The 17,697-nt window shown below is 42.8% G+C and overlaps 1 protein-coding gene across 1 annotated transcript in view; it reads left to right on the plus strand.

The window, feature by feature from the left end:
* ptch2 (patched 2) overlaps window positions 1-17,697 on the plus strand; it is a 114,443-nt gene that overhangs the window by 50,289 nt on the left and 46,457 nt on the right. Inside the window, exons 5-12 of the mRNA XM_078408098.1 lie at window positions 64-170; window positions 2,898-3,093; window positions 4,664-4,785; window positions 9,766-9,913; window positions 13,346-13,477; window positions 15,621-15,776; window positions 16,397-16,495; window positions 17,502-17,627. Of these exons, the coding sequence (XP_078264224.1) occupies window positions 64-170; window positions 2,898-3,093; window positions 4,664-4,785; window positions 9,766-9,913; window positions 13,346-13,477; window positions 15,621-15,776; window positions 16,397-16,495; window positions 17,502-17,627 (1,086 nt within the window). The remainder of the gene's footprint in view (window positions 1-63; window positions 171-2,897; window positions 3,094-4,663; window positions 4,786-9,765; window positions 9,914-13,345; window positions 13,478-15,620; window positions 15,777-16,396; window positions 16,496-17,501; window positions 17,628-17,697) is intronic.

The raw sequence follows: 17,697 nt of genomic DNA on the forward strand, positions 1-17,697 counted from the left end.
TGTTCCGGCCATTCACTAGTTTTATTTTCTGTCAAGGTTCATCGGTATGGTTCTCTCTTAAAGCATCATCAAAGGGTGTGCTCCTCTCAGTCGCTGGTTGCTTCGTATTACAGTTCAGTCAGTCCAAGCCCACCTTATGAAGTATCCCAACAATGTCAAAAGACGTGGAGGTGATCTCTCCCTTGCCACGGTTGCAGGAGTTTAGCTTGGCCCGGGACGAAGCATAGACCAGTAACATCAAGACATTTGAGAGCTCCTCAGTAATTGTCATGTCTCGTTGCACAAAGTTAAGAAATGTGAGTGGGCACTGCGGCCTGATCAGGCTCTCCCTCACTTTGTTCCTGCGTAATGGGATAATACATGGTCTTTTAGTCTGCATCTGGCAATGATATAAGCTTAAAGGAGAAGCTAACTCTATGGGCAAGTGTAGTCAATTGGAAGCACTTGCCAGCAGACCACCTCATTCTGTTTTTTAAAACACTTGGAAGTGGTAGGAGTACTAACGTTGAAAAAGCAGCGTTTGTATTTAGAGTAGAATGTCTGCATTTGTGGCATCCTCCATTGATTTGGTGGCACAGTGACACCGCTGGTGACAGTGAGCTGCAGCCTCACAGCCAGAGACCCGGGTTCGATTATGATCTCAGGTGTTGTCAAGTGTGGAATTTGCATGCTCACCCTGAGACCACGTGGGCTTCCTCTGGATGCTCCAGTTTCCTCCCACATCCGAAAGATGCAAAGGTTTCGTAGGTTAGAAAGTGGGATAATATAGATCGAGTATGAACAGGTGATCGGCATGGACTCGGTGGGCCTGTTTTCATGTGCAGAAAGTAACAGCAGATGCTGGTATATGTCAAAGATAGACACGAAATGCTGGAGTAACTCCGCGCGCGGGTCAGGCAGCATCTCTGAAGAAAAAGGATCGGTGAAGTTTTGGGTCGGAGCCCTTCTTCAGACTTCTGTTTCCATGCTGCGTCCCTAAATTAAACAAAACACTTCATGTGAAAAACTGGGGAAACAGTTAAGGTGGAATGCCATGAGACTTTGGACTGTATCAATGATTCCAACATAATTAGCATCTTTAGTACATGACTGGTGGCTATTTCCTTTCAAGGTAAACAGTTCCCTTTGACAGAAGTTACCTTTGGAGCTAACTACCTTCTCCCCTGAGAACAGCATTTGAAGTGTCTTGTAATGGAAGCACGCAGTGATCAGAAGAATTTGGTGACATGTGGGACATGTCTTCTGTTTACTGTTTGTAGCCAAGTTATACATGCATTCTTCATACATGTGTTTTCGATTTCACTACAAGTAGTGGACAGAAGAAATCATGCACAGTATCTTAAACAGATATTATCACATCCATAAAGAGAGAGCCTTGTCATCAGTAGCCCCATTGTAAAGTGAACAGTTAAAAAGATTTATTTATTTCTGCAATGTCTATTTTGGTTGGGGAATTTTTTTGTGCACGTAGATTTTTTTTAACTGAAGCAGTAACTGGGATATCATCAATAGAACTAACAAAGTAGCTGCAAAAAAATGCAGAGGTTCGCTAGGTTAATGATTCATTGCCACACATCATCTTGCTTGGTGACTCCTCCAGCATGCCCAACGCTCACTAATACATTGCGTAAAAACCTGTGCATAAAATTAAGATGGGACCCATCAAGACAAGATTCACAGGAGGTACTGATTGGGAAGCACGTATTGAAACTCCTGTAAAAATGACATCTGCCTCATTATATTGAAAAAGTTTCAAAAGCTATTTCAGTTGTTCAAAGGAACTTTGAAGAAACTTGGCAAAGACCTTATAACACCTGGCATTACATCCAGAAACCGGCAATGAAGTTAGCACGAGGGTGGGACCCTTGTCATGGAGTCCCGGGCCTCAGTTAAAAAGAAATGTTAAAAACTTATTTATGTGGAGCCTTTTGTGTCCTTGTGAACTATCCCAAAAGCATTTCACAGCCAGCAATGTAATTTTGAAGTAGTGACTTTGATAATGAGGAAACATTTCAACAATTCAAAGTTACCAAAGATTGGAGATAGGGTTTGCTTAGGTCACGGGGGTTATGTCGGATGGTGCCTTTCAACAGCACTGGTTTAGCTGAGGTTGGTTGGGGAGAATCACATATACATGTGAATTTTGGTTCCCCTTCAGCGTGAAAAATTGTCTTTGCCAGCTTGAAGATTCAACACTCTCCTACTTGTCAGGTGGAATTGGGGAGATGGCCACTGTTGAGAGTAGTGGGGTTTGTTTTCAGCAGCAACACATTGTCTTCTAATGATGAATATCCTTAAAGTTTTGCAATGGAGATAATGAATGATGTTTTACCACGAGCAATCAACTTTTGAGTTGCCCTTCAGTGTAGCACTCCATCTACTGGCTTTGATAAGAACCATCAAAGTTGACTCTAAATGCCAGTCAAGACTGGAATTTGATTTTATAACCTGTTGGGCGACCATGCAATAACCTTTCCATGGCCCACCCCACTTGTGGGAGAAGGATCTTATCCCACAAGATAACTGATACAGTTACTGCACAGTTTGTTCAGCCTGTTTGCGGGCTAGTGGATACAGGTCAGAGTTTGGAAAGAAAATTAAGGAGCTGCTGGAGGAACTCAATGGATCAGGCAGCATCTGTGGAGGGAAATAGGTGGCAACGTTTCAGGTCGAGGCCCTTCACGTAAACTGCCCAGTTGAAACGAAGGGTCTCGACCTAAAACGTCAACTGTCCATTTCCATCCACAGATGCTGCCTGGCCTGTTGAGTTCCTTTTACAGCTCTACTTCATTTTTACCTCAGATTCAGCTTCTGCAATCTCTTGTGACTCCAGATCAGTTGGTATTAACTGGAGATAGAAAAGCATGTAAGACTTAAATAAATATTTCTTCCCACAGAGGGAAGCCAGATATTCAGTGGATGAACCTTGACCCTGTGCAGCTCCTGGATGAACTGGGGCAATTTACACCTTTGGAAGGATTCAGGGAGATGCTGGATAAGGCACAAGTGGGACATGCCTACATGGACAGGCTTTGCTTACAACCAGATGACCCTGAATGCCCCGTGACTGCCCGAAACAAACAATCACTGGAGGTAAGCCACTGGAGGCAATTTATTTCATCAAATGCCAGAAGCATTCAAAAAATGCTGGAAATCTGAAATCGGATGAGAAAATGGTTGATACACTCAGATGGTCATGCGGTATCTGTGGAAAGAGAAACTAGACAACTTTTCAGGTTAAAACCCTTTCATCAGAACTCTGTCTCTCTTTCCACCGATGTTGCCTGACCTGAGTGGGTCCACCATTTTCTATTTTGATTCCAGATTTCCAGCCATTGCAAATTTTTTTTGATGATTATATTGATTGTCAATTTATTTGGACCGTTAGATAGATTTTGGTCCTCAGCAATTCGAACACTTAGCTTCACTGTTGGGAGCGAAATTACAGCCACAGGGCATAAATATTTAAATGTATGTGAGGTCTATTTGCCTGGTCAATGCTGGTGTACATTTTCATTCTGGAACACCTCATTGTTCATAATCATAATCATACTTTATTAGCCAAGTATGTTTTGCAACATACGAGGAATTTGATATGCCATATAGTCATCCCAATAAAAAGCAACAAAACAAAATACATTTTAACACAAACGTCCACCACAGTGACTCCTCCACATTCCTCATTGTGATGAAGGCGAAAAAAAAGTTCAATCTCTCCCCTTCTTTGTCCTTCCGTGGTCAGGGGCCTCGAGCCTTCCGTTGACGGAACGACCTTGGCTCGCGTAGCCGGCGGTCAAGCCCTCCGCATCGGGGCGATCAAGCTCCCGCATCGGGGGGGGGGGGGGATCTCAACTACCCCACGCCGGCCGATCGGACCCCGGGTCGGGGCTAGTCGAACCTCCTGCGACTTTGGAGCTTCCCGACATCAGCCTCTACCCGAGACTGCCAGCTCCTCGATGTTGAAATCCGCAGGTCGCAGTTGGAGCGTCGATCCCAGGCAAGGGATCGCAGGCTCCGATGGTAAGTCCACGGCCCCGCGGTGGGGCTCAAAGTCAGTCTCGAGCAAGGCCGCCAGCTCCACGATGTTAGGCCGCAGAGCGACCGGAGATATGATTGGGAAAACAATCGCATCTTCGGCAAGGTAAGAGATTGAAAAAAAGTTTCCCCCGAACCTCCCCCACCCCCCCACATAAAACAAACCAGAAAACATTACTACAAACTTTTTAAAACACTCTAAAAATAACAAAAAAGACAGAAAGACGGACAGACCGTTGCATAGGGTCCCTGAAACAAATCTACCCATGTGCTGGACACAAAGTTCTAGAGTAACTCAGTGGGTCAGGCAACATCTCTGGAGAAAATAAAGATGGTTGACGTTTCGGGTTGGGACCCTTCTTCATCAATTGTTTCTCCTCATGTGCTGATGTTAGGCAATGTTGATTCTTCTGGCTGGTTCATCTAGTGCACGAAGTGATTTTTAGACACAAGTAAGTGTTGATTATCTGGAGAAAGGAGCCACTCAAGCTGATACAAAGTAACTTGATGAACCATTGTTTATCAGTCAACTGCACTGGAAAATAGGACCTATATTTAAGTGAATTTAAAGATCACGGAGATGCTGTTAAATATATATAATTAAATGTATTTAATATTGTTATTGCAGGCTCCTAACATTCCCACTCAATTAACTGGAGGCTGCCATGGATTCTCAAAGAAGTTCATGCACTGGCAAGAGGAGCTGATTTTGGGTGGTGTCAAGAAAAATTCCCAGAACATAATGCTGAGGTAAGGCATGAGCAAGAAGAAATGTTAAAGGAGGGTAGAATTGGGCCAAACTGGCAGGATTAAAAGGGAATTTGGCTTCCCAAAGTCTTGACACTTCAGTTTGAGTCCCTACTAGAACGATGAAATGGAAGTCTCTTTTCCCTCTTAAGAGGCTAAAAAGTGCAGCAGGGAAGAATTTGGGTTCTCCTTATCATTCATTGTAAATTTGGAGCAGGAAAATGAAACAGAAGCTGTTTTTTCTGGATATCTGTGCCTGCAGTGCTTGGAGCCTCCCTGCCTAAATCTCCGCGTGTAGAATTTTATCTCCCCGTGATTTCATACTATTACATTCTAACGCAATTCAAACTGTGATTAAGGATGAAAGTATTTAAAATGATTAAATATTAATTTGTTCAAAAAAGTCGACTAAAACATCAGCCAAATCATTTGGAAATAAAACCTCACACCGAACGCAGGTAGCTAAAACAATGCAAGTGCTGTTATGTTTCTTCCCTGCAACCCCTGTTCAAATGACACGGCTGAGAGAGCCTGTGGTGAGTCTAATCTGGTACAGGATCTGGGAGTCGGGTCCATAACGTAAATGCACAGGAACTCAGCAGGATTCTGCTTGACCAACTTGACCAGAGTGCAGCTGGAAAATGGTGGAGAGGCTCGGCCATCCTGCATGGGGCTTGTGCACTTCCACAGAATTCCCGAAACGTGTCGGCACATTGCTAAGAGCCAGCGTAATTAACACAACGTGGATCAATATTTTCATACTTTGTTTTGGTCTCAAGTGGTTTGAAAGAGTTAAAGCCCAACTCAGACTGATTTGCCTTCCAATAACTGCACAGCAAAAGAATTCCTCGCAAGGGCAATCACTGCTACCTTTTGACCTGAACGCTGGAGCAGCCAGCTGCAGTTAGTGGATGGGCATATAATCCTACCTCTTACATCATCCTTTCATTCTTAAGGAGTGAGGCCCACGTTTGAAAAGAGCCGTACTGAAGAAGGAGTCATACAATTAACAACTTTTTTACAGAAAATCTTATCAATACTAGGATCCCCTAGTATTAAACACAGTCTCATCAGCACAATTGCCTTTTTTAAGTAATAAATCATTTCAAATCAATGTTTTTACTTTCTTAGAGTCATAGAGTGTGGAAACAGTCCCTTCGGCCCAACTTGCCCACGTCGACCAATATGTCCCATCTACACTGGTTTCATTTGCCTGCGTTTGGCCCATATCCCAATAAACCTATCCTATTCATGTACCTGTCTAATTGCTTCTTAAGCGTCGATGCCTCAACTACCTCCTCCAGCAGCTCGTTCCGTACACCCACCATCCTTTGAGAGGAAAAGGTTACCCCTCAGATTCCTACCAAATCTTTCCCTTAAACTTATGCCTTAAACTTATGCCTTCTGGTTCTCGATTCCCCCACCCGAGGCAAGAGACTCTGTGCCTCCACCAGATCTATTCCTTTCATCATTTTATACACTTCTGCCTGATGGTTTCTGAGCACCAATGATTAGCAGACATACTGCAAAATGGAGTAGCAGAGTTATGCTACGTGCAAGGGGTAAACTAAACTAGTGCGAGACACTGAAGGAAGCAAAAGATAAACTGCAAGAAGAACTCAGCGGGTCAGGCGGCTGCTATGGAGGCAAAGGGAAGATTGGTGTTTTTCGGGATGAGATCCTGCGTTAGGACTGAGAGTGCAGAGGAAAAATGGTAATTGAGATGTAGATTGGTAAGCGATAGTGGATCCAGATTAGGGGGAGATGGAGCCAGATGATGAGTCCAGGTAATGGGGGGGGGGGGGGGGGGGAGGGGAGGATGGATGGAAAATCAGAACAAAGGGAGAGAGACCCAGGGTGAGTTGGTGGGAGCGGGAAAGGAACACAAGGGGTGTGGGTTAATTGAATTTGGGAAATTCTATCCTCATACCATTGGGCTGTAGGCTCTATAGCCTTCGTTTAGTTTAGCTCAGTTTTGAGATACAGCGTGGAAACAGGCCCTTCGGCCCACCAAGTCCGCACAGACCAGGCATCCATTTATGTTGGCAAGTTACTTTGAGATTCCCCAAGATTCTTGGCTGAAAGAAAGGAGATTCTTTTTTTTTAAAACCTTCAGTTCCTCTGCAAACCCTTCTCTCGTTTATCATCTCCATCGGGCGTAAGATTATATATTGATCTTCTCTGGGACAGTGAAAGGTTGTTTATTCTCACTGGAATTGTCAGGAGTAACAGATACCTGCTAGGATTAAACATAGAAAATAGGTGCAGGAGTAGGCCATTCGGCCCTTAGAGCCAGCACCGCCATTCAATATGGTCATGGCTGATCAGAGAAGGTTGAGAAGTATCGATAGATCTCTGCTATGATTGAGAAAGGTTATTAATCATCTCTGCAGTTAATCTGGATAAGCAATCCATCTCTTAACTCCAGCCATATCAATTCACCTGGATCACATTGTAGTGTTCAACAGTTCATAACCAACCTCCATTGAAATAATAAAGTAAAATATCAAGTTAGTGGACATACTCAGCCGATGCCTAATTGCTTTAGGTCTTTGGCTTTTTTGTCAATTCATTGACCTGAAATGTGAAAAATAGAAATAGAAAATGCTTCAAATATTCAGCAGATTAGGCTGCATCGGAAGAGGGAGAGGGATATGGTGACGTTTCAGGTCAGTGAGCTGATGAAGAATCAATAACCAAAACTGTTCCTGTACCTCTCCAAAAAGTCACCTCACCCCTTATTATCCCACTTATATTCTGACCCTACTCAGCCTTTTAACTTGTTTAACTTCATCCTGAAATATTCCGGTGGGTGCCAAGAATGTTAAAGTAATAGTAAAAAAAAAGCGCTGATGATATTCCCGCTCGAAGTGCCTCACTTTTCAGATAATGCAATTTCTAATAGCCCAAAACATTTCACTATTGATTAGTGGAAGCTTGTTTTTTTTTTTAATGGAGTGGAGGGAAAAGAACAGGTGGCTTTGGTTGTGTGGTAACGTTGAATGTGAAGTTCTTTTAAACAATGCATGAGTGGTGGTCTTTTACCGGTTTGCAGCTGCTGTAACAATCATGAGAGTTTCCTCCTCTCCCGGACTAATCAAGTCCTTTTCAGGGTTGCTGTTTTGCACCTTCCAGCGAAGGCAGTGGTGAAAGTTGGCAGCTGATCTGTCTGTCTGACTGACTCCATGAAATTCTCAACGAGCTGCGTGTGGCTTTCAGGCGAAAGAGAGAAAGCTTAAAGACAGGGGAAAATAACACGGATCAGTTCAAATTATAAAAAGGAAATGGTTTGAATCATGTAAAAATGAATGGAATGTTACACAATCCCGGTATTTTTGTGCCTCTTTTTTTTTTTGTTTCTATTTAAAATCAATGTAAAATGAGTGGGATTACAACAGAGTTGGTGCTTTGCCCAGAACATGACCTGGGAAATCTCTATGGATGTGGTGCAATCCCTTTAAACAGACCATGAAAGACTTGGAAACATTACTTTGTGATATGATTTATGATATCCTAGTTTTGCTCTTTGAGCTCTGGTTGTCAGGGTGCCAACCAGCAGGCTGGCCAGTAGCTGGAACGCACACACTGAATTTGCACCTGCGACTCCACTCGTATGAAATCTCCGTGATGAAGGTGCCATAAAGTTATGGCGTTGTTAAAGGTGTTGGGAGAGCCATAACCGGCCTGACAAAACATAGTGCCGAAGGGGCTGAAAGGTCACCGGACCCAGGTCTAAAGTTTCACGCTGAGAGAACATGAGATTCTGACTGAATAACATGTGAGAACAGAAACTGGTAGAAGGCAGGATTTTTGTTGAGAGAAGAGGGTGGGGTTCTTTAACTTCGTTAACTCTTTTAAGAGCGGCAATGTAAGCTATCCTAAATATTTTTCCGCTCGCACACCAATCAGTCAATAGGATCCTCCTTTCTTTCATTTCTTTCCTTGCTAATTTTCTTTCCGTAACTCTCACCTCCTTGCTGGAGTGTAGCTCGGGACACAGATGCCCTCCATTAGCACCTCCCAGTGGTCATTATTCACGTGCCAGCCCTGGAACATCACTAGCCACCTAGTCAAGGGTGGTGCAGCGGTAGAGTTGCTGCCTTACAGCGCCAGAGACCCGGGTTCGATCCTGAGTACGGGTACTTATCTGTACGGAGCTTGTTCGTTCTCCCCGTGACCTGCGTGAGTTTTCTCTGGGATCTCCAGTTTCCTCCCACAGTCCAAAGACGTACAGGTTTGTAGGTTAGTTGGCTTGGTATAATTGTAAATTGTCCCTAGTGTGTGTAGGATAGTGTAAGAGTGGTCGGCGTGGACTTGATGGGCTGAAGGGCCTGTTTCCGTGCTGTATCTCTAAAGTAAACTAAATTGTGGAGCTTGTACAACAGTTGGAAACAGGCAGTGTTTACTCTCCCCACAATATCCATCCTCCTCACCACATCATTGATAGAGTTGATTGTAGACCTATACCATGCAGAATGAAATCAGAAAAATGAAATACCTACAACTCTTTTACATGCTACATGCTACATGAAATCATTAGGCCATTGGCAGTATTTTGCATGGAGCCTTCAATAACACCATTTACTTCCAAATTTAGTGAAAATATGCTTTACATTTCCCTCTCGACTGCTCATCACTGAGTGACATTCTTGTCACACGTTACATTTCCAATGCATGTTGTGGTTATGTCACTGATCTGTTTTTACCAATTGCAATGAAGTCCTTTGATTGAAAATAGAAACCTTTCAAATTTTAGAGGAACAAGACACATTTACTCTACTGATAAACGGTTGATTTTAAACATTCCCTGATAATTCAGGCATGCCGCCATATACCTTCCCTTCTCGTTAAGATCCAAAAATGCACCATAGAAATACTCAAATGTGGGAAAAGACTTTTGCAGCCTTCGATGAATAGGGACTATGAAAATTCGCAAGCTTCCAATATAAACTGGTTAAATGTGCGTTTTCTTCTTCATTCAAGTGCTGAAGCTCTACAGACCATGTATCTGCTGATGAGCCCGAAGCAACTTTACGAACACTTCAAGGATGATTATGAAATCCATGATATCAATTGGAACCTGGAGAAGGCAACGGCCATTTTGGAGAGCTGGCAGCGGAAGTTTGTTGAGGTACTGACAAAAGCGAACATTCCTGCCCCTTTTCTTTTGAATGAACAGTAAATGGAGTTGATGCATCTTAGTGGGGAGGGAAATGGAATATGGATTGATTTTGCTGGTAAGGAACATATCTGCTTGGTGAGAAAGATGATAAAGCTCAACAGGTGAACAGACTGTCAGCGATAAAGCACAGAACTGTAGCTCCTGCACGCAAAGTGCTGGAGTAACTCAGCAGGTCAGGCAGCATCTCTGGAGAACATGGATAGGTGACGTTTCAGGTCGGGACCCTTCTGCAGATTGCAGTTGCCGATCCATGTCCTCCAGATATGCTACCTGACCCACTGAGCTTCTCCAGCACTTTGTGTTCTATTCATTACCTAAAGCAGAGGCTTAAGTGACTGAAGAAGTGTCTCAACTCGAAACGTCACCTATCCATGTTCTTCAGAGATGCTGCCTGACCTGCTGAATTACTCCAGCACTTTTTGTCCTTTTGTGTATTAACCAGCATCTGCAGTTCCTTGCCTCTACTACTGTAGCTCCTGGTGTGCTGACAGTTGGCTCAGTGTAACTGATTGATCATTAATCTGCACCACCCAGCATTTGAATGGGTAATTATAGTACCAATGGCCTGGCTATGGCCCTTAACTGCCTCTAAATTGTTCATTGCAGAAGATGCTAAGCATTCACCCTTTGAACACTAGAAGGTAGACACAAAATGCTGGAGTAACTCAGCGGGTCAGGCAGCATCTCAGGAGAGAAGGAATGGGTGACATTTCGGGTCGAGACCCTTCTTCAGACTGAACACTAGACATCATTTCCTGGCACTTTAAAACCCTGCTTCACTCAGAATGTGAGTTTTATGTCCAGCAATGAAAGAAACAGAAATAAAACGCACAATTTAAATTTTTGAATAGCAAGTGCTGAACCTCCCATTAGCGGAGTTTCTGAGCTGATATTTGATAAAGTTGTGAAGAGCACACTCTAGACCACAGATCAATAGTACACCTCGAGGATGGGGTGTCTTAATGTGGGTCATCTTGGATACTGATCAAACCAGTTGATATAATAATGTAATCCTATGTTTTACATGAAGTCCATGAAACATTCCAATGTTACTTTGTGGTCTATGGTGATATCTGGACCCTCCAGAATAAATAATAGAAAACTTTTATCACCAATCTGTATGTAATTGTTTCAGGATGGTTAAATCGATAACAGAAATATTGCAGCTATACAAAAAAATGGTCGTCAACTTTTAAAGATATCAGGATAAAAGAATGAGTTGAATATTACAGATATGGATATTAGAGTCATAGAGCTAAACAGCATGGCAACCTGCCCTTCGGCCCAACTTGTCTATGCTAACCAAGTTGCCTAACCGAGCTAGTCCCACTCGCCCGCACTTGGCCCTTATCCCTCCAAACCTTTTCTGTTGTTGAGGTGACATCTAAAGAGATGGTTGAACTATAGCGAATGTGGTCAATTGGAGAGGAGTGATAGGAAGACCAAAAGAAACGCTGTGAATTGGTGGGCTGTTGGTGATTGCGCATCACATACACAGATCACCTCAGCAATGCATCACAGGGCTGCTCGATCCACATTCAGCTACAAGTCTGTGTGTTTAAGTGGAAATTCTCCAAAAAATAAGAGAAAATTAAAGAAATTATAACTGGTAGTTGGATGATTGCCAGGCAGCGGTTTAAGCTACATTGAACAAACAGGTCCTTTGGAAAATATGGATTTTTTTTAGGTTAGTCCTTATGTGTGGGCTTTTAACAACATAAAATGAGACATACTGGAAGCCATGTCGATTTATATAAGAGACACATCAGATCACCAGGGGTTGACCTGTTTCAATAGTTGTTAAATGCTCAGCACACTTCGGAAGATAGGTGTTTCCACTGAGTACACATAACTGTGAGCAACTCGATTCAGTTTATTAAATACCTCCTAGTGAACTTAGGGGTTTAATTTCTATGGGAAAATACTTTAACGTTTTTTTTTAAATAATAAAGAAAACAAACACACTTTTCTCTTTATTTTCAATTGGATTCCTTCCAGTTTGTGAGGGGAGAATTGTTTCTGTAAACGCTGGAATTACTCATCAGGCTGATTTCCATCCGTCTGCAGCTTGCAGTTTTGCACGAGGAGTCAGGTTCTGGGCTTCTGACAGATGGAGAGTTATGGGAACAAGCTGCTTGGTGATAACTGACACCCAGATGCTGATTGCGAGAAGGCCCGAGGCCTATGAACAGCATGCCTGGAAAGGGAATTGGGTTTGTGCTGGGGTGAATAACAAATGTGGAAGATGTTTCACCGATTCCCAAGGTCGCAGTCCCTTTGGCTGTTACAGCTTAGGTGGTGAATGACGGCAACTTTGCTGTGCTCCAGAGGCCATGTGATCTCACCCGACCTTTGACCACAATGATCTTTGGCATCTGCGGCCATTACTCTAAGCTGTCAAGAATTAAAACTAATGTGTTTTTTACGCCTTCAAAAGGAGCACCCTTAAGTAAAAGAAAAATCAACAAGATGGATTGTCGATTTTGCATTTGGATAAATTGGAAGGCTTCAAGATGGACCACAAGTTTACTCATACTATTTTGATAAGACACAGAACCAGGGGGAGCTACAGGGAACAGTGGAATTCTCCGATGTTTTATTTAACAATGCAGGATTCAAATTCAACTGTGGAGGGCTTTAGACACAAATTGAAAACACCGACAGAGTTTTATAACTCATTTCGGAGTCAGTTCATTTGTTCTGCATGTGTAGGAAGGAACTGCAAATGCTGGTTTATACCGAGGATAGACACAAAATGCTGGAGTAACTCAGCGGGACAGGCAGCATCTCTGGAGAAAAAGAATAGGTGCCGTTTTGGGTCGTGACCCTTCAGTCTGAGGAAGGGTCCCAACTCGAAAAGTCGCCCATCCTTTTCCTCCAGAGATGCAACCTGACCCGCTGAGCTACACGAGCATTTTGTGTCTAACTTGGGAACTTCCATGCCAGACTTAACTGAGGCTGTTCAACGGGTGAAAACGTGAACTATTTTCCTCAATATTATCCAGAATCTGATTCTATTTTTTAAAGCATTATACAAATAATATGTTTTTAAATATAAAGATGCACTTATCTATAGTTTGCTAACAAATTAATTTGGAAGATTTCAAGTGTCAAAAATATTTACAGTTCTCTTTCGGGGGCAAAACTGACTTCAACACCTTACAGCCCGAGTCTTTAGTCTCCTGGCCTTTAATGCAGATCAGTTACATGCTTTTTACCGGGGAAGCCTTGCCTTTGCAAACGCCGCTTTGAATTTTAGAGGGATTTGCAGCACCATCAAATGAAGACCTTAAAATTTATGTTGCATTCGTTTGAATGTACTTTTCCAAAGAGCCTGTAATACTGATGTTTTTAGCTTTCTGTTTTAACCTCTTGTTGTAGGTGGCTCACCAGACCCTGCCGCAGAACTCCACACAAAATATCCACGCCTTTTCCACCACCACCCTCAATGATATCATGAAGTCTTTTTCTGATGTCAGTGCCATCCGTGTCGCTGGAGGCTATTTGCTAATGGTGAGCATGTCTTTATCGCTGGATCTCTTGTTTGAAGTTAACACCATTTTGTGTTGCCTCACAACGCATTGCCTTCATGAAAGAAATACAAACATAGAAGCAGGAGTAGGCAGTTTAAACATGGCCGCCAGTTCCAATACCATTCAAAGAAGATGAATGAATGATACCGAATGATACTCTATTGTCACATGTACGTAGGGTACAGTGAAATGTACGTAGGGTACAGTGAAATGCTTTGTTTTGCGTACAACCTAGGCAGTACACAAGGGTCACCACGTCTTGGCGCCGACAAAGCTACAAAAGTACCGAACAGTCCTATCAACTGCCTGCCGCCACACGTGGCTGCGGGCCCCCCCAATTCCCCCTTCATTCTTCCCCCCCCCCGTTCCCCCTTCGTTTTTGCCCCCCCCAAGCCGGGCCCCCCCCTTGTTCTTGGTGACCCCACGTCGGGTCCCCCTAGATCACAGTGATCCCATGGAAACTAGGCACCAAGTTCCGCACCCAGCTTAACTTTCAGTTCCACAACCTATGTTTAAATTCAGCTCATACTGATGGCAGCGATGACGTTTATATAGAGGATGCCGTAAATATGTTAAATGAGTTGCAAGGCAGTTCTGAAGAAATCCATGTAACATCTGAACCGGTCAAATTTGTTACATGTTTAAAATACACCCTGGTCTTTTTCCCAGCTTTAACAATATATTAGCATTTTGTAACTGTACATCCTTCCCAGTTCAGCTTTTCTCGATCATTGTAATGAAATCTGACTTTGTAGATGTGTGATGATGTCCTTGCATTCTTCTGCCCGAGACACACTGTTGTGCATCATTTTTACATCTCCAGACCGTTAAGCTAGTGTAAACTTTATGCAAATATAGGGCATTTTAGATCAATTAATAAAAAACAATTAAAATGTTATGTAATAATGCACTGTGGTCTATTCTGACCAGAATATCTGACCTTAAAATGATGGATTGTATTATTTCTGTGCACACCGATCCAATTAGCCTCTTTGTAGTAATCCACTTCTTTTCTATATGGGTAACAAATGGGAAATTGGCCTCTTTATTGTGTGAGTATTTTGTTCAGGATTATAGACATCATTTAAAAGCAAGAAATTAATTGCGTTAACCAACCATCTTACAAGCCCTCAAAACTACCCAAATGCCTTCAGAGTAAATGACTTTAGAGACGGCAAGGTGGCGCATTTGTAGAGTTGCTGCCTTACAGCGCCAGAGACCCTGGTTCAATCCTGACTACGGGTGCAGTCTGTACTGAATTTGTATGTTCACCCTGTGAGTGTGTGGGCTTTCTCTGGGTGCTCAGGTTTGCTCCAACACTTCAAAGATGCAGGTTAATTGGCTTTGGGTTTCCTTCAACACTCCAAAGATGTAGGTTAATTCCACGCTGTTTCACTAAACTAAAATAAACTAAACTAAAAGACTTCATAGTTTGCTTAGCGGATGTTGTGTATGCTCATGTGGCAGTCGCACTCCAGAGTATAAGGTAGCAAAAAAAAAGTAAATAATCAGTTAATCTTCAATGAGAGATGCTTGTTGGTCTTGGGTATGAGTGGACAGGGTCTCAGTTTCACTTTTCATCCAAGTTGTGAATACTGCAATATTTCCTCAGTATTGCATTAAATTGCTTGCACAGCATACTTGTTCAAGTCCTTAAATATTCTCTACCTGAAGATGAAGACCCTTTCATGAACTTGGCAGTGATGACACCAAGATATTATCTTCTAGCAATGATGAAAGTCATGAATGATAGATGGAGGAACATTACCAATGAACCTCCCTAATTTTGGATTGAAACATTATGGCACCAGTGAATTTGAACTCCAGCGAAAGCTGAAAGGTAGAAAGGAAAACACCTTTCATTGTTACAAGACATCCCAATGTGCATGGTTTAGATCGTAGATCGACACAAAATGGCTATCTTTGGTGTAAACCAGCATCTGCAGTTCCTTCTTACACATTTCGTCAGCCCAATGGGCATTAAGGCCAATGAAATGCTTTTGATGTGTAGTCACCTTTTGAGCTGATTCTGACATGGTATTGGTTGAATATTTTTTAGTATTTTCAATTTCTGTTTATGCATTGTATGTTGATATGTTTTTTTTCTCTCTGACCTCCACTAGTTGGCGTATGCATGTGTGACCATGCTGAGGTGGGACTGCTCAAAATCCCAAGGGGCTGTGGGTCTAGCTGGTGTCCTGTTGGTGGCATTGTCAGTCGCGTCAGGACTGGGACTGTGTTCCATTCTGGGCATTTCCTTCAACGCTGCAACTACCCAGGTACAGAATTCTTCTCTCAAGTTCCTGTTTCTAACAAGTCTACCCTTCCTCAACAGAATGAACTTGGAAAAAAATCAACTGTTTTTGCCTAGGCCTACCCATGAAAGGCCTGGATAGAGTGGATGTGGAGAGGATGTTTCCAGTAGTGGGAGAGTCTAGGACCAGAGGGCACAGCCTCAGACTGAGAGAACGTACTTTTAGAATGGAGATCTGTGGAATTCTCTGCCTCAGAAGTCGGTGGAGGCCAATTCTCTGAGTGCTTTCAAGAGAGAGCTAGATAGAGCTCTTAAGGATAGCGGAGTCAGGGGGTATGGGGAGAAGGCAGGAACGTGGTACTGATTGGGAATGATCAGCCTTGATCACATTGAATGGTGGAGCCCAAGTGATTGGGTATTTTTAAAGTGATGAGAAAGGGCGTCAAAGGTTACGGGGAGAAGGCAGGAGAAAGGGGTTGAAAGGGAAAGATTCAACAGTCATGATCGAATGGCGGAGCAGACTCGATGGGCCGAATGGTCTAATTCTGCACCTATGTCTTGTGAATGAGAAGTGAAATTTGTGTAGAACACTTTGTAAAGGCAAATTTCAAATATTAATCATTTCTTTACATCTCCTGATTCTAGGTACTACCATTTCTGGCCCTGGGTATTGGTGTTGATGACATGTTTCTCCTGGCTCATGCATTTACTGAGACAGGTCAAAATAAGAACATTCCTTTCAAGGTAAAGACCAGTCTCTACACACAAACTTGAATACAATATTTACTCTGTCTAATTATTATACTGGAATAATCAGGAAAACATTGTCAATGAACGTTTACACAATACTGATAGAGCATGTTTCTTTGTCAACAAATTTGAATTAGTTGATAACTTAGGAAGCCATGATATAATCTGCTTACTTCTCTTTAAGAACTCCTTTTAAACGGAGTTTGTACATTCTCCCTGTGACTGCGTGGGTTTTCTTCGAGTGCTTCGGTTTCCTCCCACACTCCAAAGATGCACGGGTTTGTAGGATAATTAGCTCCTGTAAAGTGTAAATTGTCCCTAGTGTGTAGGATAGTGCTATACAGGGTGATCGCTGGTCGGCACAGACTAGGTGGGCCGAATGGCCTGATTCGTCGCTGTATCTCGCAAGTCTAAAGTCTACTCTTAAGAGAAATGTCTGATGCATGCCTTTACTGGCAATCTTAAATTGGTGAGTTTATGCCACATGAACGATAGTTTACTGTTTGTTCCCTTTGAAAGTTCAATCACAGTGAAATAGGGTGACTCACACTGACCTTAGAGGTGGATTCCACAGGTAACATAGAAGCAACAGAAATTTCTTTCTTGGGAAATAAAAATCCATAGTGTAAATAGAACTTAGACATAAAATGCTGGAGTAGCTCAGCGGGTCAGGCAGCATCTCTGGAGAGAAGGAAGGGGTGACGTTTCGAGTCGAGACCTATCTTCAGACTGAAAGTTGAATAGAAGTTAAATAGAAGTTGCAGGAGACAGCAAAGATGGAGCGGGAAGCAAAATTAACATTTCAGGTAGATAAGCTTTCAGCAGAAATTGTTGTGATGGGGTTCAGCTTGGGAACAATTATTAAAAAAGAAATCTACGTTTTTGTGCAGATATGCAATAATACCTCAGTTTGCCCTGCTCAATTTTGCCCACACGTGCGATTGATCTTTGCAATTTGAAGCATATCCATAGCTCTTCACTGTTTTGTTTTGTGCTAAAGGACAGAACGGGCGAGTGTTTGAGAAGGACTGGGACCAGTGTGGCGCTCACATCCATTAATAACATGATTGCTTTCTCGATGGCTGCTCTCATCCCCATCCCCGCTCTTCGTGCCTTTTCCTTGCAAGTAAGTGAATCCTATGAAGTGGCTGGGGTACGCATCAGGCGCTCAGTGTGCACATTTTCAAAGAAAATCT

This window comes from Rhinoraja longicauda, chromosome 11 (assembly GCF_053455715.1).
Source record: "Rhinoraja longicauda isolate Sanriku21f chromosome 11, sRhiLon1.1, whole genome shotgun sequence".
NCBI classification, from domain to species: Eukaryota; Metazoa; Chordata; class Chondrichthyes; order Rajiformes; family Arhynchobatidae; genus Rhinoraja; species Rhinoraja longicauda.